Below are 26,559 nucleotides of genomic sequence, written 5' to 3' on the forward strand. Positions count from 1 at the left end.
ACCAAGATCAGTATTTCAAGTAAAGTTCGACTGTGGAATACTGGTCTAGAAATAAACTACAAATGTATGCTAACTTGGCTACACCCTTGATCCCTCATATCTACACTTAGGCCAGCGGACTTATCAGCCCGGCAATGGCCCCCTTGGCAGATTGTAAGGCAGCCTAGAAGAATTGTGATGAACTGTGAAAAGTTGTTATGAAATGGGTATGATACATAAAAAGGGCCTGATATCGACAGTGCTGTCTGTTGTCCTGTAGGTTTAGGGGAATGCTATGTAAGAAATAAATGGGCTCCCCGATATTCCTGTCTTGCGCACATCCCATAATAATTGGTTTCTATTAGAGAAAAGTCATTTACAATGATTGGCAATAAACACATGGCTGCGGCCATTTAATCCATCTGAAGTCTCTGTGTTGTTATTATTTACCTGCTTGGTTACCTTGATTTGTTAGGCATGGAATTTGAGGCATATGTTCACAAGGATGCAATGGAATTACAATGTGCTGAGCTGGTTCTGTATATGTATAGCTCAATACTTGATTTGAATCAGTAATGGAAATATGAACGATGTGTTGGAATTGCAGAGCTGAACAATGTGACGAATGCTTAAATAACATGTATGGTTATTCCACAAGCATGTATGGTAAGAGATCTGTGAGTAGGTATGAATTTAGTTTTCGTAAAAAAGACAGGTAGAGCTGTACCAATCTCAGACAAATACTATGAAACCAAGATCAGCAGTATTTCAAGTAAAGTTCGACTGTAGAATACTGGTCTAGAAATAAACTACAAATGTATGCTAACTTGGCTACACCCTTGATCCCTCGTATCTACACTTAGGGCACAAATAAGGAAAATCCGCTCAGTACACTTAAAGCCTGTTTCCTCAACTTGTTGACTTACCTATGACGTAAGAAAGGATTAGGTTCCAGCCGGTGACAAATGCCCAAATTTCTCCAACAGTGACATAGCTGTACTGGTAGGCTGATCCTGCTGTGGGAACCCGGGCACCAAATTCAGCATAGCAGAGTCCTGCAAGTACAGATGCGACTGCAGCAATCAGGAAACAGAGCACGATAGCAGGACCTGCTTTGTCCCTGGCTACCTCCCCTGCTAACACGTAGACCCCTGCACCAAGAGTGCTGCCCACCCCCAGGGCAATGAGGTCTAGGGTGGTGAGACAACGGTCAAGGCGGCTCTCTCCAGCGTCACATACCAAATTCTGCCTACGGATCAGCCTTCTCCCGCATTCACTTATTTTAATGGCCATCTTGCTGCGATGTTCAAATTCACGTATCTGCGGGAAGAAGAGATGCAAATAAAGACATTGATTAATGCGTGCAAAAACAAGCGCCAGAAGCCAGCAAACATATGTCTTCTTGACACAATGTAATATTTATGCAGTGACACGGTCGATGCTACTACAAGTTGCATCAGTGCTCCCTCTCCATCTCTCTCTATTTGCTTTTCTAGTTGCTCAAATGTCCTTCACTCTGCCTCTCCTCGTAAAGTATATACATTTTCATACACAGCCGCTCACACGTTAACTATTAAAATCTTTGCTCAAAAATTAGTATCAAAGCCAAAACTAACGGGGTCCCAACTTGAAAGGACAAATCGTTAAATACTACTCAAAGTCTCTTAAGAAGTTAAATTCTGACCCGACGTGCATTTTCTAAAGAATAAGACGTAAGAAATTGTCTGGCACTACGAATGAGTGTAATCCTCAATGATTTACCTGAAAATCGAGACAAAATACGAGCAACCAGGCGAAATATGAGTCAAAATCAGGAACGCAATATGGTTTACAGGTATATGTACGGCCATTCACTAAATACAAAACATCAATAATATAGGGTTGCCACCTTTTCAAATGCCCAAAGTGGGACACTTTGTAGAAATGTGAGATTTTGCAGGACCCACGGCCAGTGCAAAGGAAAGAACTTCACTTTTTTGCCAAAATAAATCCCTATTTTTGGACAATTTGCTTTACTTATACTATTTCATATAATATTTATGCGTTTCAGTTACATACTGACTGTTTTATGCAACTATTAAAGAAAATTTAAGAAATTTATTTTGTCTTAAAATCTCAGGACATTTGCCATTTTTTAGTTTTTTTCTCAGGACATAAACTGCCCAAAGTGGGACTGTCCCTCGCAAAAAGGGACAGGTGGTAACCCCACAATAGTATTACAAATTTCAAAGATGGATCAACGATCACGCTTCATGTCTCTGACTGATCTTCACAGATACATACAGTACTCGGGATTTTATGGCTTTTTCCCGACAATTTCAGCTTTGCCCGATATTCTTGTTTTTTAACTTACCTGCTTTGCTGTAAGGCACCACAGCAGACACAGAGGATTCCATGTTTCACTACAATGCTTTCCATTGACACTGGTCCTGCCACTTGGCACACAAGTTCCAGGCCTTGATCAATGCAACACGTGGTTTGTGCGCCTACTTACAATCTGACCTACACATCACATCACAAGTGCTTTCTGACGCTTTTTAAACACAACCTGTAAGTTACTGCTCAAATGAACTCTCTTTAATCGTGGGAACTCTAAAGGCATTTTTACTTACAACTTTTATTTACAAAAGGAGTGTGATACGACGGCAAATGCCAGGAGACAATGCCACACTGAAAGCGCATCACACGGCTGGCAGCACTTTCATTTAGAAGTATCATCATGATGCTTATGTGGTTCAAAAGAAAATAACAGCACAAGTGAAATCACTTGCCTTTAATCTTACTGTTGCTATCCCAAGGTTACAAGTTATCCAGTTCACTTAGGGTTGTCTTTAGGCTGTGGGAATAAACTAACGAAAGCACCAAGCAAAAACTCGGTCAGATACAGGGCGGATAAACTGGGCCCACACTGAAGGCACCCAGTTCAAGCGGCCAAACTAGTTCCCCAGTAGCTGCCTACTGCCAGGATCCAAACTGCATGGATGTTTACTTTTTACATCATTGCAGATCACCACACTTGATTAACGTTAGCGCTATTACACCTATCCAAGTTTAGGATGTAAATCTGGTCCCCACCCTCATCCCTGCCCCTATCACGTAGTTTCCAGGCGGCACACGGAATGAAAAGTAGTTTGCAGAACTTGGAAGGGTTATGATGACTGCTGCGCTTTTGTCAGGATTTCCCGAGAGAGTTCCTTACTAGACTGAAATTAAAACACCGACTCTATTATTCTGTCTTTGCTGTTTACCTGTATATGCACTCCGAGTTTTGTCTCCTTTGTTACTTGTTTTCTGAAAAGTACGTAGAGAGCCGGGGACTGGCAGTATGCTCAATGGTCCTTACTGTGCCTTACACTCCATGCCTTGTTCACTACAGCCTCATAGACGGCGTAGTAGCTGATTATTCTGTTCCGGGTTTAAATCGGAAATAAATCACACTACTCGAATAAGTAACTATCCGTTGCTACACACTACTTGGAAAAAAATGAGTCATACTCCAGAAGACTCAAAGCATATGAGTCAGCTAATTGTTGCTGTTTATTTTGCAGCAACCACGTTAAAAACAGAGAAAATTAATCTGAATATGTTATCAAAAATCGTTTGTGTCCCCCTATAGCAAGCAAGAAGCAACCCAAAACTAATTTCAGATACGTTTTTCCCCAATCATTTGAAGGTTTGAGAAGATGATCTTTCAGGGCGGTTGCAAGAGTCTTAAAATATAGGTTCATAGGTTCATAGGTTCATACTAGGCTATCTGCCCAAGGGCATTTATAAGCCTAGCCCATAGTTATGTGGCTGAATAAAAACTATGCCTATCATTTTCTGTGCCTCTGTCAAGCAGTGACACTGAAGTAATCCCTGGGGTATATCTGCGATCTCCCATCCATTGGTCAAGATTCCTCTTGAACAAGGCCAGCGAGGTGCTCTGCCTCACATGTACCGGGATTTTGTTCCACAGCATAGGGAGTCTCTGGGTGATGAATCTGTCCCTCCAGCACGTTCTATTTATAACCGTGTCAAGGTTTAAGTCTCCGCCCTTGTGGTTCTGAGGATCTAGATTTTTGAGGTGAAGCATATTCATCAAATCTGGGTTTGACATGGCCTTATATGTCAGGCACAGGTCACCTCTGAGCAAGCGGTATGAGACTGAATAAAGCTGGAGTTCTTTCAGTCGGGCAGCATAAGACATATTTTGAGACCCTTTATCCTTTTGGTGAGGAACTTTTGGGGCCTTTCAAGCTGCATCAGGTGTCTGGTCAGATACATTCGAGCGGGCATTGTACTCAATCATAGGTCTAATGAGTGATGAGTACAGGGGACGATGACCTCCCTTGATCTAGATGTGAATCCCTTCATGATCAGGTGGGCGATATAGAAGGTTTTCCTAACTACTTTAGCAACATGAGTGTCAAGCGAAGACTACTGTCAACTTGGGTCCCCAGATCCCTGATGACTTTTTCTGTGCTCAGTGGATTGTCACCTATATGGTAGCTAGGGGTAACCTTGTTTTATGACTATGCATTTTTGGCGTTTAACTTCAGGCCATGGCTCTGGCACCAGTTATCCATTTCTGTGAGGCCCTTCTGGAGGATATCTGTGTCAGATGTGTTTTTGCAGTCATCTGCAAACTTTGTCAGCCATAACCCTCCTGTGTTTGCTTGTACTTCAGAAAAGTAGATGCCGAACAAGAGTGGACCCAGGACTGAGCCCTGTGGGACACCACTTGTGACAGGCTTTGAGTCTGACATGGCTCCAGCAACTCTGACCCTGTGGGTTCTGTAGCCAGTTTGCAACCCATCTTGTGATGTATGGGTTTACATTCAAGCTGATGAGTTTTTCGATGATACCTGAGTGGGGTATTGTGTGAAGGCCTTTGCCAGGTCGAGGTAGGCTGTATGGACTGCCTTTCCCTCATCAATGGCCTTGGTGACTGTCTCGAAAAAGTCAACCAAGTTTAAGAGGCAGGATCTGCCTTTGACAAAGCCAAACTGGGTTGGATCCAAAGTCTGCAAGTTCCCTATGTCTTTATTTATGAGTTCCATTATGATCCTCTCCATGGCTTTGCAGATAAGGCTTGTCAAGCTAATGGGGGTAATTTCCAGGGTCTGTGGAGGCACCGCCCTTATGAAGTGGGACCACAGTATCCTGAGGTGAGGCTAAGATTAAACAGCTGTCCTAACTGTGGGTTTAATTCCTCGTTGAGTTCATGAAGCACAGCGGACACCATCCGGTCCCATGGATGTTGTGTTTTTGCCTTAGTGAGGGCAGTTCTCACCTGGGCGTTGGAGATGTTTGGGGGCTACAATCCTCTGGAATAGATATCTCTCCTTTTGGGGAGGGAGAAGTTTGCACTGAACCTGTCAGCCAGTATGTTAGCAATGTGTGTAGGTTCAGTAATTTTCACATCATTTTGAACTAATTCTGAGCATATCTGGGAGTTTCCTCCTAGGTTTCTAACATAGCTAAAGAAGGCCTTATGATTGTCTTTAGAGTCCTTGGCGATTTTTCTCTCAAAATTTGCCTTGGATGATTTTATGAGAGCTCTTAGTTTTTACTTATAATGATCAAAGGTGTCTTACCTTTCAAGGATTTTGCTCTATCTTGTAGTAGCTTCCTCCTTTTGTTGTAGAGCTTGTTTATGGCTGGGGTCCACCAGACTGGACGCTTGCCTTTGGTACAGAGAGTCTTAGTTTTGTTTGGGATTGCCTGATCCATGCAGTCCTGTAGGTGCTGGTAGAAGGCATTTGTAAGTGATTCAGCGGTTTGAGTAATGTTTACCACTGGCTCAGGGGCCTTAAAGGAGACCACACTAGTTTTTAGAAGTGTGAAATCGGCTTTTGAGAAGTTTTTCACTGTGGTCTTTTTGTTTCAGGTGGGGCGGGATGAGGACCTCCAGCGAGATTAGTTTATGATCTGATCTCACCAGTGAGGGGTATACTTCCGGTGTTGAACATTTTGATCCCATGTTCGTGATGATGATATCAAGTATGTTTTCACCTCTTGTGGGGATGGTGACTAGTTGTTCCATGGCATTTGAGTTTATGAACTCCAGGAATCTTTGGGTTAGAGTGTTAGGGCTTGAGTAGTGTTCCCAGTCTATATTAGGGTAGTTGAAGTCACCTAGTATGATGGTGTTTGGAGATACATTTATCCCTCCAATGTTTTCAGGAAGGCCATGTGAGGTTCCTGAGTTTGAGAGGGTGGCCTGTAACATGCTACAAATTGCAGAGCAGTCTTGCCTATGGTTAATTGCACCTGGATGGTCTCCGATGCGTTGCCACCAACCTTGAGGTGTGGGTGTCCTTATGAATATGGACACCCCCTCCTTTCTTGGTGTTGTCCGGATTTTGGGGCGTGAAACCTGTTAGTGCTGGGGTGCTCTCAGGAGCCTTGAACCAGGTTTCTGTCACAGCACAGACATCGATGTTCTCCATATTGAGAAGGGCCTCATCGTGCATCTTGAGATTGAGACTTCTGGCATTGAGCAGCATTACCCTTAGTTTTTTCCTTTTGGTGTTCTAGGGTGGTAGGTTTAGAATTTGAGTCTTGCCTAAAAAGGCACTATGGGGTGGCAAGAGCCTTTGCCAATATCCGAAGCCCAGGGTGACAGGTGCAAGCCGTCCCTTGCGGCAGCGTGGCTTGTCCAGCATGTCATCCCAGGCAGACAGACATTGGATCCCCTTTGAATGACACCAGAATTTAAGCCAATTATTAAAGCTGATCATCTTATCACTGTATTGTGGCATCATTCTAGGTGAAGGTAGGATACTGCTCAAGGTCAGGGTCATACCTGCCTGGGCTACATAATCAGAGAGCTTTCATGTAGTCAGGTCGTTGACACCAGCGTGGACAATGACTGAGTCGTGTACCTGCTGTTGAGAGACCTGAGTGCTTGCGTTATGTGGCGGATTCTAGCCTGACAGGCAGCTTACTGTGACCTTCTCCTTACTCAGTCTGGTGGCGTGTGTCTGACTATGGAATCACCAATGACAAGTGTGTCTGGCATTTTGTTTGGCCTTAAGGGCTGTGACTGTTTGACACTCTGACTGTGTGGTCTATGTGTTGCATGTGTTGGGTCGTGAGGTGGTAGTTGTTTGGGTGTCTGCTTTGGTGGCCTCTGCTGTTTTGGTAAATTTTTGACCAGAGCCTCCGAGTATGTCTTTGTGTGAGTATGTGTATGATTTGAAGTTGTGATGGTACCATGTGTGACTGGGTATGTATTGTGTGTGGTTGCCTTCTCCTCCTGTCTGGTCTTGCCAGTCCTATGTTGAGAGAGCTCAGCCTCCAGTTTGGCCATATAGTTGCATTTCTATGTATTTGTGTTTTGTGGGAGAAGGAGAGGATTGTCTGTGTACATGAGGCAATTGTAACATTGCCTCAATATTCCCAGGTTCACCAGTTGAGCTGGAGAGGACGCTAGCAACTGATCCCTCGACATACTAGAAGTAGTAGATAAAGAACTTTCAAAGGACTCAGTGGGTTTTGGGCTGGTGAGGTACTATCTATAATAAGAGTGCTTTATCAAGGTGCAAGTACTGTAGGAGTAAGTGCTAGGCTTTACAGATAGAGAATAGTCTACTTGGGAATCAAGTAGAGATGAACTTTTCAGTTATAGGATATGCTGGTTAGATCAGCAGTACAGTTTAGCGTGTTTTATAGCAGGGGCTGAAGGGAGCTAGGAATTGGCCAATGGACTACTAGTTTCTGGCTGAAACTTCACCCAGTGCTTCCCACTCCCACTGGTAAGCAAAGAAACTTCCCTCCTTCCTAATAAGGCAATGGATCAGTAACAGGAACTAAAAACAAAGCCCAGGGATCAGCAACTCTGAAACTGGACTACTCTAGTTCAGTAAAGTGGGAAAACAAGAGATTTTTGTTTTATTACAGAGATAAGGAAAAAACAGACAGTAAATGCTATAAATGCTGTAAATTTTAGTGTGTAGCCTACAGAAACAATTTGCAACAATTAGTAACTTAAAGTGCAATAAACAGTGTAAAATGCAGAAATCACTTAAAGTAGCAGTAAAACAGGCTAAATGCAGTCGCTAGCTTAATAACAGTGGGAAAGCCACAAAAATACTTATATCTGGTAGAAAGTCACTCTTTTAGCTCTCTGCTGCTTGGATCACTCTGCAGGCCACCACGAGGATCTGTGCAGAGTTGGTACAAGCTGGAAAACACCAATAGACTACTAGTTTCTGGCTGAAACTTCCTCAGTGCTTCCCACTCCCACTGGTAAGCAAAGAAACTTCCCTCCTTCCTAATAAGGCAATGGATCAGTAACAGGAACTAAAAACAAAGCCCAGGGATCAGCAACTCTGAAACTGGACTACTCTAGTTCAGTAAGGTGGGAAAACAAGAGATTTTTTTTTTACAGAGACAAGGAAAAAAAACAGACAGTAAATGCTATAAATGCTTTTAAGTGGCTAGCACACTTACTATATGTTCTAGCTTCTGAAATATCTTCAAGTGTTATACAAAAACTAAAGCCCACAAAAGAAAAACATTTTGGTAATAAAATTAATATTCTTTTTTACAGTGGCATATGATACGGTGTGATGTGCAAAATCACAAATTTCATTAAGTCCTGTCTCACTTTCTCCATTCTCTATGTGAAAAAGTGCAACTCTCTTTTTTTTTTTTTTGGGGGGGGGGTGCCTGTTAACTGTCCAGATGTTTTGCAGATTCTACACATTTTTACTGCATATGTTTGTTCTGTTTCTGGTAAAATTTATGTTTTTCTTGCAAATCAGTGGGGATTGAATTTACTAAATAATGGCATGCATTTGTGTTTCAAACTAAAAATTCATGTTAGCACAACACAATTTATTCTAGCAACTTTTTTTTTAAAGTTTATAAGAGCAGTATTTTGGTACCGATTTTTAAGAATAAGGGTGATGTACAGAGCTGTAGTAACTACAAAGGGATTAAGTTGATCAGTCACAGCATGAAGCTATGGGAAAGAGTAGTGGAAGCAAGGTTAAGAAGGGACGTGATGATTAGTGATCAGCAGTATGGTTTCATGCCGGGAAAGAGCACTACAGATGTGATATTTGCTCTGAGAGTGTTGATGGAGAAGTACAGAGAAGGTCAGAAGGAGTTGCATTGTGTTTTTGTAGACTTAGAGAAACCATATGACAGGGTGCCTAGTGTATTGTATGAGGAAGTCGGGAGTGTCAGAAGTATGTAAGAGTGGTACAGAATATGTACAAGGGTAGTGTGACAGCGGTGAGGTCTGCGGTGGGAGTGACGGATGCGTTTAAGGTGGAGGTGGGATTACATCAAGGATCAGCTCTGAGCCCTTTCTTATTTGCAATGGTGATGGACAGGTTGACAGATGAGATCAGACAGGAGTCCCTGTGGACTATGATGTTTGCAGATGACATTGTGATCTGTAGTGAGAGTAGGGAACAGGTGGAGCAGACCCTGGAGAGATGGAGATATGCTCTAGAGAGGAGAGGAATGAAGGTCAGCAGGACTAAGACAGAATATATGTGTGTGAATGAGAGGGAGGATAGAGGAATGGTGAGGATGCAGGGAGTAGAGGTGGCGAAGGTGGATGAGTTTAAATACTTGGGGTCAACAGTTCAGAGTAATGGTGAGTGCGGAAGAGAGGTGAAGAAGAGAGTACAGGCAAGATGGAGTGGGTGGAGAAGAGTGTCAGGAGTGATTTGTGACAGACGAGTACCAGTAATAGTGAAAGGGAAGGTCTAAAATAGGGTAGTGAGACCAGCTATGTTATATGGGTTGGAGACATTGGCATTGACAAAAAGGCAGGAGTTAGAGCTGGATGTGGCAGAGTTAAAGATGGTAAGATTTGAACTGGGTGTGACGAGGGTGGACAGGATCAGGAATAAGTATATTAGAGGGTCAGCCCAGGTTGGAAGGTTTGGAGACAAAGCCAGAGAGGCAAGATTACACTGGTTTGGACATGTGCTGAGGAGGGATGCTGAGTATATTGGGAAAAGGATGCTAAGGATGAAGCTACCAGGTAACAGGAAAAGAGGAAGGCCTAAGATAAGATTTATGGATGTGGTGAGAGAGGACATGCAGGTGGTTGGTGTGACAGATCGAGATGCAGAGGACAGGAAGAAATGGAAACAGATGATCCGCTGTGGCGACCCCTAACGGGAACAGCCGAAAGATGATGATGATGAAGAGCAGTATTTAATATCTGCCCAAAGTTTGAGCCTTTGTCCCCCCATTATTTTTAGCTTTGTCCAGATTTCTTGTCCTGAGTGGTTGAGAGGTATGGGAGGTGGGGGGAGTGATGTGGACATTTGTTTTCTCCCTTGATTACTGTTCTCACTGGATGGGGGAGGGGGTGAACAGCAACACTCTGGGTACATGATTACTCCCATTGTAGAAATGAGGGGTGGGAAGACATTCATGTGATAGCTGGAGATACTGGGAAGCATTCTTCTGCCTTAAAGATATGTAAAGCATATATTTGTGTAAGTGTGGGAGAGACTGTATAATGAATCTGTCATGTTTGCTCCTGATGTTAATGGAGATTTTGAGGTAAATTGTATTTGTATATGTGTTATCCCTCCCACCTGTTTGAGACATCATGGCCCAGAATATAAGGCATAATTCACCACTCAGAAGAAGACATGCATTCAAGAAACGGTACAAGCCTTTTAGATGAATAAGTCTTGCATCTAAGCTATCCATTCTCTTAATAAATAACCTCTTAACCTCCCTAGTTGAACTATATATTTTATCAGTAGCATACAGACAAGACGTTGTACTTAATGACTGGCAAAATCAGTGAGGTATTGGTGGGTACATCTGTATCTGGAGCAACTAGAACTCTTGCTGAGTATTATATGAGCCACAGCAAAGGCCTTCCTTACTACCAGGATAAAATGAGAGGATTTTATCTATGCTTATGCCAAGGTTCTTAGCCCCACCTAACTTAAGTAGATTAAGTAGCAGTAACTGTCCATAGCAGTAGTACCACAGTGAAAGTATTATAGCTCCTTGTCAGCACTAACAAAGGCAGTAACTGTCCATAGCAGTAGTACCTCAGTAATAGTATTATAGCGCCTTGTCAGCACTAACAAAGGCAGTAACTGTCCGTAGCAGTAGTACCTCAGTAATAGTATTATAGCGCCTTGTCAGCACTAACAAAGGCAGTAACTGTCCGTAGCAGTAGTACCTCAGTAATAGTATTATAGTGCCTTGTCAGCACTAACAAAGGCAGTAACTGTCAGCACTAACAAAGGCAGTAACTGTCCATAGCAGTAGTACCTCAGTAACAGTATTATAGCGCCTTGTCAGCACTAACAAAGGCAGTAACTGTCCATAGCAGTAGTACCTCAGTAATAGTATTATAGCTCCTTGTCAGCACATTACCTTAGTAATGATATTATAGCTCCTTGTCAGCACTAAACAAAGGCATTAACTGTCCATAGCAGTAGTGCCAGAAGAGTCGGACCATAGGAGTAGTAGTATATTTCCTTGTCAGCACTAAACAAAGGCAATAACTGTCCAGTGATTGCTGAAAGAAAATGTCATATTTTTATGTTTGTTTGTTGTCAGTTAAACCAACTTGAAATGACAAGTTATCAAAAGTGTGCAGAAGGCAGGACTTGGAAGGGCCATAAATTATTCAATAACCAAGGTTGCAAGCAACTCCCATGAGATTAAGGAATGTAGTCCACAGCATGAGTACATATTTGAGTGCATGCGTTGCATGGGGAGTTACTTCATGTCTTTATGTGGGTCCCACATACTTCAAATACCTGTAAATATCAAGACCAGTAGACTATTTAAGGAGCACATCCTCAGGCATGCGAGTGATGTTCGGCTTGGAGATGATAAAAATGCTCTTGCCAGGCATATAACATCCTTTAGCAAGCCTGTGTTTCATTTTATGGTATTACAGGCTGTGGAGGAGAATTTAAGAGGATGTGATATTGTTAACAAAGCAAAGATTGCTGAGATTAAATGGATTGCTGCTTTACAAGTGGACAAGATCCCTGGATTAAAGTCACACTTAGACCTGCCTTAAAGGGGCATAGGCTCCTTTGCTGATTTTTAATTGGTTCGCAGGCTTTTAAAAGTAGTTTGTTATGTGTTTTTATATTGGATCTGTAGAAGCATTCAACATGAAAGCTCTTATCCATTTTGTTTTATTAAAATGTAGAAAAAATATATAATTATATGCCTATAACTGTGGTAGCTGCACTGATTTTTACTTTTCCATACTTCAAATACCTGGTCACCTCATTTAATTCTGCAAGTATCCACCCATCTCATGGGCCCCAATTCCACAAACAAGTGATTGTTTTAGCCAGACCAACTGAAGGGACCAGACTGTTTAAGATTATGCCCCTGCCTGTTAAGCTTCCATAAAGTTTACCCATCTAAGCCTTATCTTACTCCTCATAAGCATGACTGCTTGTCGTGGTTGCAACAAGCTAGCACATTGCTTTCTTCTTCTTGATGGAGAAAGCAAAAAGTACAATTTTATTAGAACAAGACAATCAATTCCTTCCTAATTCTAAATGTGTTTTTCCCTGTAGGGCAGTAACATCTTTCACTCTTCCCCAAGCTCTCTACTTAATCCATCTCTTCTTCGATAAATGGAATAAATACATTCCTTATTATTTGCTGCTATGAAATAATGCCTTTCTACCTGTGCTACAATTATTAAGATGCCTAAAGTGCTCCCTTCTCGCTGTGATTTCCCACGTTTCTAATAACCTTACTTCATTCCTTCTACCTGATTCTGCAGAAACCTGTTGTTTAGCTCCTCCTTTACTGTTCTTATGTTCTCTTCTGAAGGTGATTACAATACGCTTTACTTGCCTTAGGTCCCCATCATTATATTTTGAAATAAATGCTCACATTTGCCCAAAATAAAACACACATACACTAATTATTCCTGGAGGAAAATGGCCACTGCCTTGAATTTATTTATAGCCTGTAAAGCTAAAACTGAAATCACCAATTAACAGATGTGCACAAATACTGGACTTGGAAGGGCTACAGGTCATGCAAAAATCAGGATTACAAGCAGTTCCCTTGATGTTAAGAAATAATGAAAACACCAGTGAGTAGGCTGGACATGTCATGATATGGACTGATAGACATACATTTACAGCAAGATTATCAAGTATGACTCTGCTTGATTTTGGAAATGGGCACTATTATGTACTAATAAAGGGTGGCAAGAACTTTTTAAGTGTGTCTACTTAATGGTGTATATGGCTAGGTACATAACTTATAATTCCTGTGATCATTTGCCTAGTACTGTTCTTGTGGTCCTGTGTTCTTATGGGGCCTAAGTACTTCCAGTACCTGCCTGCCTAATTCAGCCAGGCAAAGATCCACTTCTGTCCAGATGTCCCATTATACAAAGAGGGCAACAGTAGTCAATCTGAACAAAGGGTCCAAAATGTCTGATGCCCTGCCTCCTTCCACTTATTCCCTCCAACATTTACCCTTACAAACCTGATGTTTCACCACTTCCTTCTAAGAAAGCCGTCAATGGATCTCTCCTAAACTAAGCTCTTATGTTCCACAAAGCATTGGCAGACCCTTATCCTCCCTCAACTGAACCTCATCTATCATAGACAACTCTAGTCTCCTAACAGTAACATTGGACAACCCCAACACTTGCCTCTATAAGCTATCTCACAAACCTATTTATAAGTGCCTGGACCTTTTTTCACTTCTATCCTATGTCACACTGTATGCAGTCCTCCACTGCCACCTCTGGACAATATCTAACTTCACTAATTAGCTTCTGATCATCTTTCTTTTAACTATTTCATAATGTTCAGAAGTTCTTTCTTGTAGTATAACAATTATTTCATAATGTTCACAAGTTCTTGCTTGTAGTATAATAACTATTTCATAATGTTCACAAGTTCTTTTTGTCGTATAATAATGGGCAAAAGGTAACATTATTATCCCTCCCTGTGTGCAATGCAATAATATTAGGCCTTGGTGGGGATTTATTATGCAATCTGAGAATTCCTTGCAAGTGAATTCATCTTATCTCCAACCTACCCAACTATCATATGCATGTGTTCTCTCTCTCGTAGGTCACACATTCTGGAACCCACAATTTTGAACTTCACACCAAACATAAATTTAAGAGTGCTCCAGTATCCAGACCATATTTTGTCCTATTGTTTTAGTCTGCATCAAAAAAAAAAAAAAGAGAGTCATAATGGATGAGATTTTGAAATGTCTTAGATGCACGTGACTTCCATTTGCGTAACTGCATTATTTCCTTAATGATGTCCATCTGTTATCTGCAAACAAAGCAGCCCCTGTCCTAAGTCAATGTGATGTAATATGTCATCTGTCTAACCCCAGTCTTATAATTACCTTTTGCAGTACAAGTTCTGAAAAATAGAAAGAGGGATCCCATTATTATGACGGAGACTCCCCACATAGCTTTATCATGATAAAATGGCACACTCATAGCTATATGTCCAGCTGACACATCATGCTTGTCAATTATTTGCTATATATCATTAGTCCACTAACCTATTTTGGTCCTCTGCAGAAACATCTGCACCCCACCTGAGTTCTTTTTTAAATTGCCACCCCAATATCCAGGACAGGCTGCCCACTTTCCAGTTTGAACTAATTTAGATATCCAAAATTGCTCACAAGATGGCAACAAAAATGTCACTCTAAATAATCTAAACAAACAAAGTTCATTTGTAAATATGTAGACATATGTTTATCTTTATTTTGTATTTGACTGATGATAATGCCCAGCTGTGTCATTTTTTTATTTTCATTGGTGCCTGGGGAGTCTCCAGAAATACTTGCTAAACAGACTTTGCTATAATATACATCAAGCAGAGTTACCGGCCAGTTAAGGAAGATATCTAAATCAATGTATAGTGAAACGTAAGAATAATGGGACTGAGTAGTCAGAAGTACCTGCAGAAAGATTAGGTAATTATAGATAAGGGAGGGCTCATGCACATAATAAACATCAGAAGAAATGGATGACCCCTCTCTCTTCGAAAATGTAATAATTGTCAGTGTAAATCACTGATTTCTGTATTATTGTCTGACAGGGGCAGACATTCTAATAGGGAAAAGTTTTAAAAAATCTAATTAGAATATATATTTCTAAGCAGAGAGGCTTCACGTAACCCTACAATGGCTAATTTGAGTGAAAATAAACTTTCAGTGCTTGTAGTTAGATATGCGTATGACATGCCAATCACTTGTGCTAAGGTCACAAAGTGGTTTGTACCATTCCAGGGTACATAATGTTCCCTGTTTCTTTCTTCTAGGATAATAAGGCACATTCTACATAATTTAGTAATTTATTGATGGATTTTAGTTAAATTAAGGACATGTGTTAGTTGAATTGAAGCCACTGCAAACTGCAAAATGATAAACAATGGTTGGGTCTAGCACACTGCCCTGCTGCAAATCTAAAAACCCTGTCTCCAGTTTAAGTAGAAGGGGGAACTGAAGATTTGTGAATCTACACAAAGACTAAAGAAGATGTGTGTCAGAGTGGAGGAATGACACACTTGCTTGGCACATCAGTTCAGCGCTTGGCTGGCATTGGGTGCCTTCTGTGTAGATTGTACATGCTCTCTACAAGTCTGCTTGGGTTTTCACCAAGTGCTTTGTTTTCCTCCCTTGTCCCATAGACATGTGTAAGGGAATCGTCCTCTGAATTGTCCATAGGGGTGTCTGCTATATGACAGTCAGTGCGTGTGTGCATGTGTGTGTGTGTTTGTGTGAGTGTTTGTGTGAGTGTTTGTGTGTGTGTGTGTGTGTGTGTGTGTGTGTGTGTGTGTGTGTGTGTGTGTGTGTGTGTGTGTGTGTGCATGTGTGTATCTCTGTCTGCATTTGTGTGCATATGTGCACATCTGTGTGTATGTCCATATGTGTGTGTGTGCATGTTTATGGTGTGTGATTGTCTCTTGCAAGTTAAAGTTGATGGTAGTGACAGTGTAACCTCCAAGAAGGTTAGCAGTGTTGTCAGCTTTACTGAATTAGTCTGGCATCACCACAGTGCTGTGCTATTCTGTTAATGAATACAGTAAAGAGAAAAGGGACAAGCGCTGAGTGTTGTGGAACACTTTGGATAACCATCAGAGGGGAAGAAAATGTATAATCTCATCAAACAGATTCTATGTACAGGCATTAATTCAGAGCCCATATTAGGCCTGATAATCTGAAAAACATCGATAGCTGGCAATATCAAATGCCTTAGACATGCAGAGGTCTAAGAGAAGCGATCCAACAACCTTCCTAGAGTTTACATGCATGCAAAGATACTCGGTGGCATTCATACAGCTGTGTCTTTAAGCATGGTCATGTAGTAATCTATGCTATGGGCTAGATATGAGATGACTGAGAAGTTGTTAGAGTAAATCATCATTTAGGCATTTTCCTAGAATTTGTGAGAGCTGGGAATGAAGAGAAATAGGTCAGAAATTGTTGAAAACAGGTGACATACCTCCTTTATGCAGGCATTCACAAAAGCCTGTTTTTCAGGTTGCAGGCACTCTTCCTCCTTTGATTAAGGGGTTGATTAGTACTGACAAAGGATAACAACTTATAGGATGGCTGTGGCTTCCAAGAATTCTAGGAGTAAACATCTGCTGGTGGCTGATCAAGGTTTCATTTTATAAAGGAATTTAGGGACCACATGGAAAGTGACTGTCTGCGAAGTGAGAACAAAACACAGAAACTGAGATGGTGAAAGAATGATGAGTAAACATTCATTAAATTAATACAGCTAATATTCAGTTCATATCCAGAAATGAAATGTAGCAAACAAAAGTCAGATGCAATTTAGACACATTTTAAAGCAGAGCCATCAGTATGTGTAATAACAGATCCAAGAAAATAGCCATCAGAGCACTTTCAGATTCCACATTTTAGGAATTTTAAGAAAAACTCAATTAGATCTTAATTATTCAATCTGATAGTGCTAGAAGTAATGTGGCAGATCAGATTTAATGCATCTGCCGGTTCGGGTTTAAATTTCATGGCAGGACAGAAATGGAATCTTCTGAGAAGATTTTACATTATGGCAGTAAGGATTCAAGTCAGCAGTTAGGGAAAGTTAGTGTGCTAAACATTCCTAATTACCACAGGATCAGCCTTATTTTTTCTTGCATTTGGAGGTGTTTGATATTAAATCTAGTTTTATGTTGCCCAGAGGTGAGCAGAAGTACTCATCATCTGCCCAATAATTCTCCTACCAACTCATTATTCATGTAGCTGACCATCCCACGTAGTGTGTCCTAAATAAAATCTGCTTTATCCAAACTAATCTGCACATATGTGAAGTATTATCACAACATGAAAACATTCTAGTCCCGTGATAGATCATTTCTTATGCTGGTGCTCTCTCAAAGATGACAGTTTCCTTGTAAACTATTCCTTGGGTAGACAACCCCCAAAACAGATGCCCTTGTGATATGCATGACAATGGACTTTAGAAGTGTTTTTGTTACTACCTTTACACACCATTGAACACCTCAAAAAAAAAAGAAACTGCAGCACCCCCTTTGTGTGCTCACTTTTGTTTTCAAGAACCTTCATCCTATTATGGATTGTTCAGGCCTTGCCCTTGGAATCACCCTGTGTATAAAGGAACTATCCATGGGAATCATCCTGCAGTTAAGTTGATCCAGACTCTTCCATTCCTTCCTTTGTAGTTATATTTTACACTCCCATAATCTCTACTGCCAGGTCTACTTCTCCATCATCTTCCAAGGCAAGCGTCCAACCCCTTCTGGCATGTCAGTTTCAGTGCCTAGGAAAGCCAGGCAGGTCATGTGCCCTTCTGTCTTGACTTTTGCCATTGTTACACCAAATGTCTGACAAACATTTTCAAACCTACATACCTCCTTTGTACACACTCTAAAGTGGTGGGGGCTGGGGCTTACAAAAAGAAAGACATTTAAATAATGCACAGCAGATGAGTTGTATGTATAGAGCAGGACAACTTTCAAAGACTGAAGTACATTTGTCAAAAAAGTATACAGCAACGCACACCATAGTCTTACACCTGTCTATGTAATATTCCCAATCCACCTTAAAACTCTACAATTCTCAGTTTTACTGATATAGCAATACCAATTAAAGGGTGGATTTTATCTGTCTGCATGAGGAGTATCCAAAAGTACAAGGTCTTATTAAAGTATAGGTCCTGATAAGGAACCATTAAGTGACTTCTTTCCTTCTGTGTATGATAAGTGATTTATTAGCTATAGAATACATTCCACTTTTTTTCTTGAGGAGCAGATTGACTTGGGGGATCCTTCCGATTCCTGAATGGAGGAGTGGTAAAAGCTGTTAACTTCCCTAACTTTAGTTCCTTAGCAGTATTCTCCCTTACTATATCACATCTATCCATGGCTAACTTGAAGTTCCTGGCCTTATACACAATTTGCAGCCTCTTGAATGGAATGCAGAAGGTCATTGAGAACACCTCATCTAAAGCACTGTGCTGTCTATCTTGTGTACCTGCTGAGTCATGTGCATATCATTATTATTTGGACTGAGATTAGAAGTGTCACAACCCCTAATTTTGTTCCTCTGCTCTGGCAGTGTCACCCCCCAGGTATCACACATGACCAAAGACGCACTGGCTGTTGTTGAATATAAGGAAGGGAAATATATCTTCTCTCCTCTGGTAAATCCACAACAAATTGTGCTAAACCCCTTATTGTAACCGAAGTAACCCAAGATTAACTAGCAATCCCAGTGCTGGAAAGGCTGATTAAGGAGGGTGGGAATGGTCTGCTCATGCTGGCGTACCCGACTTTGGGGGGGGGAGTGGTCTGGCCCTAGAAATGCTGACAACTACTAGAGATAAAGGTGCATAGCATGTAGAATGTTATCTGATTACATACACTTGGCTCTGCCAAGCAGCATCTGATTGGTAGCCTTCATGGGGCTTGTGTAAGAATCTGCTTATCCAGAGGAGAAGACAGAGCTTGTCCTTGCACATGTGAGCATTCATATCAGCTGCTAGAGAAGGTCCAGAAGGGAAATGTCTGATGGCTGACTAGTTGACAGCCTCATTGATTTTGCCTAAAATGATTGAGTGGGCCAGCCAGTTCATGGGAAGGCTAACAGTCATCGGGCAATGGGAACTCACAGAAAAAAATACCGCCCTCATTACTATGGTTTATTATTTGTCTTCCCCATGATCTTGCCTGTTATAAATTGGCCTGCCTGATGGGGGTATCCAGACCCAGCATGCTACATGTCTTCTTCCTTATGTACTTTCCCTACTAAGAATAAATCAAACTAAGTCAATGACACTGAATGCTATGTATGCTTATTTCTTAAAAACACCACAGCATATTACGGGTTCCACACTTAGAAATGCCAAAGTGGGACATTTCTGTTATGGAAATGTGCAATTTTGCTGGACAAACCAGCAAAATTGCATAGCCAATACAAAGGACTGGATTTCACATTTTTGCTAAAATAAAAGGTAATTTTATGTAGAATTTGAGTTGTTTATGCTGTTTCAATGTATTTCAGTTAGAGAGTGTTTGATTTATGCAACAGTTGACGGAAACTTAGGAAATATTTTTTGTCCTAAAATCTCAGCATGTTTGTAATTTTTTTTATATTTTTTCGTAGTTTACAACTACCCAGACTGAGACTGTCCTGCGTCAAAAGGAACAGGTAGTAACCTTTCATCATATCAACCAATGTTCAGCCTTCTTCCCTTCCCTGGGGTGAGCAGACTGTAACACTTAGCATTCAGAAAGAACTAAATAAAGAGGTAGATGCAGACTGCATGCAGCCATCTTCAACAGAGTCTTACTTTAGATAGCATGGAGGTACAGAATACTGTATCTTATGATGTATATCAAACTCTAACACAGGGTAGAAGCATAAACTGGTTTAAAGCTATTCACAAATATTATATCTGTTTCACAATAACTTCTGTTTGCTTTTCAGTGAAACCCTTCTTATATTTTCACTCTGTCCTCAAAGACGATAAAGCTTTAATAAGAGGTAGAGGTAGGGATTTGACTCTTTAATCTATGACCCATCAATAACTGAAATGAAAACAGGCTTACCTTTTGCAAGGTAGCATTCCTATATTCCAGCAAAGGTAAGTGTACATCTATATCACAGATCATGTCAATGATCTGAGCTTTCTTCATGGGGTTTTACCCTCTGTAAACTATCCTCTTGACCATCTAACTTTCCACATTTCAAACAAAAGTCATATGATGAAATTCTCCTTGTTCTAAAAATATCTTGAATGCCATGTTTGCTTATTTTGGACTAATAGTTTATGTTACCACATCAACAATACTGTACACAAAAACACAGCTTTTAATGTATTATTCATATCAGCCTTTGTAGTATGTGTTAACATTGTGATTTCAGGAAATTTTGAATAAATATATCCATATCAAATATACACTGTCACAAAAATGAAACTAGTCTGTTCTCTGTTCCTGCTTTATTCCAATGTCTTTCTGGAAATTAATAATGAATCAACTCTTCTTTTTGATTATTTTATGACAGTCATTATGCACTGAACAGTTTTGAATGTCTTACTGTTTACATTGACCTTAGTGGACAGTATGACCCATAATCTTGCCAATATTTCTTTCTTTACCTAGGAACTATTGTTTTATCTGCTTTAAAAATCAGACTTTGTATGCAGCTGACTTCTTTTTAAATAAAAATATGGGTATGCTCGTTTCCTCACAGGGGAGATAGATGTTTAATTAAACCTTTAATTGCCATAGCTACAACATTTTTACCTCTGGATTATTTTCAGTGTGATGTTGAACTAGTTAACCTTCTTTTCAGTCATAGACAGCCATGGAATTATACAATTTATTTCAACTCCATCTCCAAGCAAACCCTATTGCATTAGTAAATGCAAACAACTCAACCTATTTGTTACATCGATCTCTTTTTGTCAGTTTTGTACTTCATAACCATGATATATTTCAATAATCTCAATTATGTTATATTATTTTTATTTCTGGTGATGTTTTGTACAATAACTTTTGAATGGACTCTGTAATGGTTTATGTTCTCTTTCAACCAACATTTTCTTATGAATATAGTCATGAACGTTTTCACATTCATATATTATGGCAAGTAGCCATTCTTCTAAATGGCCATGCCTTTTGCCCCATAGACAATGGTTTAATTTCTTACAGCTTCTCTGCACCCATTCCTTTTTTATGGTATCCTGTTCTAATGTGACTAACTTGTATACATCAGCATACTTTAATATGGTTGCTTCAGATACTGTTTAAGCATTTCAAAACTCCTCTTTTTCTGTATTCCAACACCAATCCACATTATGTTGCAATCATTTTCTTATTGGCAAACACATATCTGACAGTATCTGAATAAATGCTGAAGGGATATCACATCATTCCAAGAACTCTTAAGAGAGATTGTCATCAGAATAAATATATTTTTATTATTTTCTCAGTGTATAGTTTATAGCCTTCAAACATTAAGGCAGGATGCATATAACTCAGTTTGTAACATTAGTTTTATGCCTACTTTTATTTAGCTTAAGGTAATTCTGTCTCTGTTTAGTAATTCAGTCACCCTTGCATCATGCTCGCCTTTGATCTCACCTCACAGTAATATGTCAGCAATACTATCATGACCTTCAAAGATCTATCCAGCAGTCTCTGAAACACTGCATTTGCTGATGAAATACCAAACGAAAATATTAAAAATCTGTACCTTGCAACAGGTAAATTAAAAGTACTCAGCGTGTAACTTTCCTCTTCAAGCTTTATTTTCTAAAATCATATGTATCAAGCACATAAAAATACTTTGGTGTTGGCATGGCAGGCACTATTTCTCAACTGTACAAAGCATATAATACTCTCTTTTTATAGCATTATTAAATCTTGCGGATCTCTACAAATACAAAATGTATCTGGCTTCACAATACTTAGCATGCTTTTAAAATATTTAGTAGGCTTAGTCCATTTCTTAATCATGATCATTTTCTTCATTCAGTGTAACACTTTCTCAGAGCTACCCAGCCATGCTACTGGAAGTTTCATTGGAACATACACTGTAGTTAGCATTATGTGACCTGTCCTGATGCAGTAATTTCTGGCAAGCAGCTGAAGCCAGTAAATAAATCATCATATTTTTAAGTAACCATCAGCCTGAACATTTCCTGACCCAAATTGTAACGCTGAGCTTTTTGATATGTCAAATGATGGATTCAACTATATATATATATATATATATATATATATATATATACACACACAACTATATGAAATTAATTTTGAATTTATTGTTTTTATTTCCATACATAATCACTTGTGACACTTTAGTTTTAGATGATGACCAGAAAAAGTAAGCAAGTTACACAAATATGATTTCAGATTGCTCTCTTTAAGATCTAATGCATTAAACATTTGAATAGGCATTATGTTACACTCAGCTCCATTGTGTAGTACACAGGGTTCTTTGCTGGGATCTCTAATATTTGGCATTTACTTCCCTGAAGTAAATGGCAATATCAAAGAGCTCTGGCTGACTAAGTTTGCAGATGATCGCAAGCTAGGAGCAGTCACTGAATCCCCATATGACTTACCCATCTTGCAGAAAGATTTGTCCCAAATAAATAACTGGTGCCAAAATCATGAACTAAAACTAAATGCCAAAAAGCATTATCTTATTTTTTGGCAAGTCTTCTACTTTGGGGAACTACTACATTGACAATATGCCCCTATAGATGACTCAGATATCCAAGGTTTGGAAACCTATATGAACAGTGAATTAACTTTTTACCAATATGTGTCCACTCTCATAAAAAAGTCCTTCTATATTGTGCAGCTTATAAACCAAGGGAATGTGTCTAGATCTAGGAATATCATTGCCTCCCTATATTCAGGCCTCATTAGGCCAGTCATTATGTATATAAACTCATTTGGCGTGCATCTGACCAGATACATACAACAACTGGAATGCCGACGGGTACATTGCTAAAAGGATACAAGGCCTAAATTAATATGTTCTACAAGTACCAACACAAAGCCCTGTCGCTATACTCAGTATCCTACAGACTGCTAGGAGGTGACCTGTGTCTGGTGTACAAGGCATCTTCTGACCCAATTGAGGTGGAATTACTGTACATCAGCAAGTCAAATGGCATCAGGTCTAGGGATCTAAATCTCTTCTGCAACATCAATAGAATAGTTTGGAGGGCAGTTATATTTCACAGAAGATGCTGCTGCTGGTGAACAGACTCCACATCAATGGTAAACAAAGCTCATCCCTGCCATATTTAAGTTTGAATCTATAGATGGGAAACAGAACATTTACCCCAGGACTACCCACTGTACTACTAATGGAAACAGGTAGCTCCTAAATGTTTTATCCTATGCATGGGTCCCTTCAAATTATCTATAGTATGATCCAAGGTTATTCTCAGTTGGGGTGATATATAATTATTTACCACAAGATGGATAAGGCCAATATAACACCAAATGGGATAGGTTAATTCAAACACCAAAAAGGAAATTGGCTAGGCTTAAAATGACCCATAATGGTAGTTATGATTCTATGCAAAATTTAAACTATACACTCAAGTAAATTGAAACAGTGTGTTGTGTAAATGTGCACTTCAGTTGTTACTTTTTTAGTATATCTTCCCAGATTTTGACCAGGTTTCCTTCCTTTCATCTGTTATTTCATTTACTCTGTAACCATTTTAATGCAAATAATACTCACAAACAAGTCTTTACATGTCTTTGTTCCAATGCACGCAACCTATTTTGACTGATTTTTTCTTCCCTTTTATAATCTTTAATGAAGCCATTTATATTTCGACCACTTCTACATTTTTGAGTAGTCTCAGGACATTTCTTATTATCATGCTATTAGTTACACCTCTTGCCAAAATTATCAAGGACATCATTTTCATATTTAGATTTTTTTTCAACTCATTTTTCAACTCATTTTATTTTCTTTTTTTACATTTTATTCTCTTTTTTTCCATTTTCCATTTTTCCATCTCGCAAGCTACTCCATGTGTTAAATTCTTCTCTGAGCTGTCAGAAGTGTGACAATATAATTTCCTTTACTCTGTAAATATCTGATCATTCTTGATGCAGATTATTTTGGCTGACAACACTGAATCTTGTAACTCATCAAATTTCTCCTTTGACTCAGTTTTTAATTCAATAACATAAGCACTAGCAGAGTCTGCATTACCTTGTACCATTAAGTACCTAGCCAACTCAACCCCTGCATTCACTTCCTTTATCTAGAAGAGCTACACAGGATAACACATTTGAGAATTTGTAACTACTTATCCAGTTATTGATATTAACTTTGAAATATTCCAGAGTATGGCTTATCTTGTCATGCTGGGCACGAATGGCCCACAGGCTTGGAATGTGATAGGTCAGGTATCTCTCTTGCCAATGAGTCTTATTTACTTATTGTTGTAGGTTGAGATTGTTGATATGGGTGTGTGACAGATACATGCCAAATTCTTTCTCATCTCCATAGTAGCTCTGAAACTTTTGTTTGATGACACCAATATTCTCTCTTATTCCGTCTTGAAGCTGAAATGTTTTATAAATTTTCAGAGCTACTTCTCCTGCATCAGGCAGAGATATAGTGCACGCTCGCGCACACACACACACACACACACACACACACACACACACACACACACACACACACACAAACTCATGGTTTTTTTTAGGCTTCTCGAACACTCCACTTTCAGTTAGGAGTAACTTGTGCTTCTGCTCTCAAAACTTTTAGCTCACAAACAAATTAACCTGAACAGAAAAGATTCTAGGCAGTCATAGCTGCACCTTTTCTCAAGCAAAAGATAAAATGGCTTAGTTTTGATTAATTTTGCTACAATGTAACACCTGCTATTCAGGATTAGCACAGCTTTTCATGGAGTAAACTTCATTAGCATTTACCTTTGACTGCACAGTGGATACAAAATTCAGGATTCTAGATCACATGATGCATATTCTGAGTTCAGACACAAGCCAGAGGTGTTAAGTCTCTTAAAACATATGATGTTATATATGTTTATATGTATGATACAGCCCATATCAGCATGATGAGGTAAGACCAGATCCCAGAATCCCTGCTAAATTAAGTTGCACCTACCTGCAGGTACCTGGGAAAGGAAGATCTACATTGTACTGTTTTTCTGTACAGAACCTTTAGGCACTAACCTCAGCTATACATAAATATAGCTTGCTGAATAGACTCTTCCTTCCCCAGATGTCCCCCCTGCATGAGTTGGTCTGCATATACACCTTTGTGGTATGTCTTTAGGATGCCATTAGCTTGGATTTGACATACAGGTACAGCAGGTCATGTGAATAATTAATAAATCTTCATCAGACCCACTGCAGCTATCTAGCCACAAATAACTAGCTTAAGGTTTATATTTCCCTTGTACGTCATCTTTACTCCTTGTTAGCCCATCACTACAATACTTAGGGGAACGTTTGAGAACTTGTGCTCAGCCTAGCACTTATTTTCACAAGACAGTAGTCCATTACGCATAGTGACCTAGTCCAACATCATAGTCATCTTTTGTGTACATTCATCGTACCTGCATTTTTTAATAGAAAACTGATTATGCTGATAACACAGTGGGTATCTTGAGTCCAGAGAGACTTAAATCTCACAGCAATGGTGAGAAAGTAGCTTGTTGGAGATGTAAAGAAACACCAGTGCACCACTTACATGTGGTTTCGGAAAGAAAATAAATACAGACATTATGAGACTGGGCAAGTGATACCATCAAATGGGCTACCAGAATCCCTAAGCCTTTTTAAACATATTTATTGAATTATCACTTGTGGCATTGCAAATTTACATTTATATAAAAGTAATCACACTGTATTAACAAGTTCACGTTTACAAACATTATGCTTCACATATATTGCTATATATCATATAATCTAAGCAATATTACATAAATAATTATATTCCTGCCCTTTTTTAAAACAAAACATCTTTATTAAGCCATCATGTATGACATAGGCAATCATACATTTATATAAATGAAAACAAATCACACTGACACAATCCTAGTTGTAAGCATTTTACATCACAAACCATACTGACACACTTCCAGTTGAAAACATTATAGATCACTTATAATCAACCCAATCATTTTTAGTCAAACATTAAATAGCTCATTTAAGTCCTGCCTTCGTTTAAACCTCATTCCTTCCCTGTATGTATTGTTCCCACAATTCCCATTTTTTCCTATGTAGTTTGCGCTTACCCTTTTCTGAAGATCTCAATTCCATTTGTTTTATCTCTGTTACAATATTAACTACTTCTAGTACAGTTGATTTAGATTTTGATTTCCATTTTCCAGTAATTGCTTTTTTGGTAGCCACCATAATTAGACATAGCAAGGTCTTACCATGTCTAGGCAATTCCAATTCTGTATCACTGTACCATAGCTCAGAAAAGGCATCTCCTTCATTACAGCAATCTGCCCACCCAGCATCTCCAACAGTGCATCCCATGGGGAATCCTTAAAGTCTGCCAACTCACCACAACCCCAGAAAATATGTTTCCAATTACCTCTTTCTT

The 26,559-nt window shown here is 39.6% G+C and overlaps 1 protein-coding gene across 5 annotated transcripts in view; it reads right to left on the reverse strand.

The window, feature by feature from the left end:
- LOC122789926 (cationic amino acid transporter 3-like) overlaps window positions 1–16,525 on the reverse strand; it is a 184,484-nt gene extending 167,959 nt beyond the window's left edge. Inside the window, exons 1-2 of one of the 5 annotated variants that reach the window (XM_044057397.1) lie at window positions 16,439–16,525; window positions 906–1,299 (exon numbers count right to left, since the gene is read on the reverse strand). In XM_044057397.1, coding sequence (XP_043913332.1) covers window positions 906–1,272 — 367 coding nt within the window. In that variant the 5' untranslated portion in view covers window positions 1,273–1,299; window positions 16,439–16,525. Of the gene's footprint in view, window positions 1–905; window positions 1,300–2,332; window positions 2,432–2,750; window positions 2,999–3,227; window positions 3,382–16,438 lie in introns of those variants that run through there. The other 4 variants (XM_044057394.1, XM_044057398.1, XM_044057395.1 and 1 more) reach the window with 4 other exon arrangements.
- Between the last annotated feature and the right edge of the window lie 10,034 nt (window positions 16,526–26,559).

This window comes from Protopterus annectens, chromosome 15.part0 (assembly GCF_019279795.1).
Source record: "Protopterus annectens isolate FY-2018-M chromosome 15.part0, PAN1.0, whole genome shotgun sequence".
NCBI lineage: Eukaryota > Metazoa > Chordata > Ceratodontiformes > Protopteridae > Protopterus > Protopterus annectens.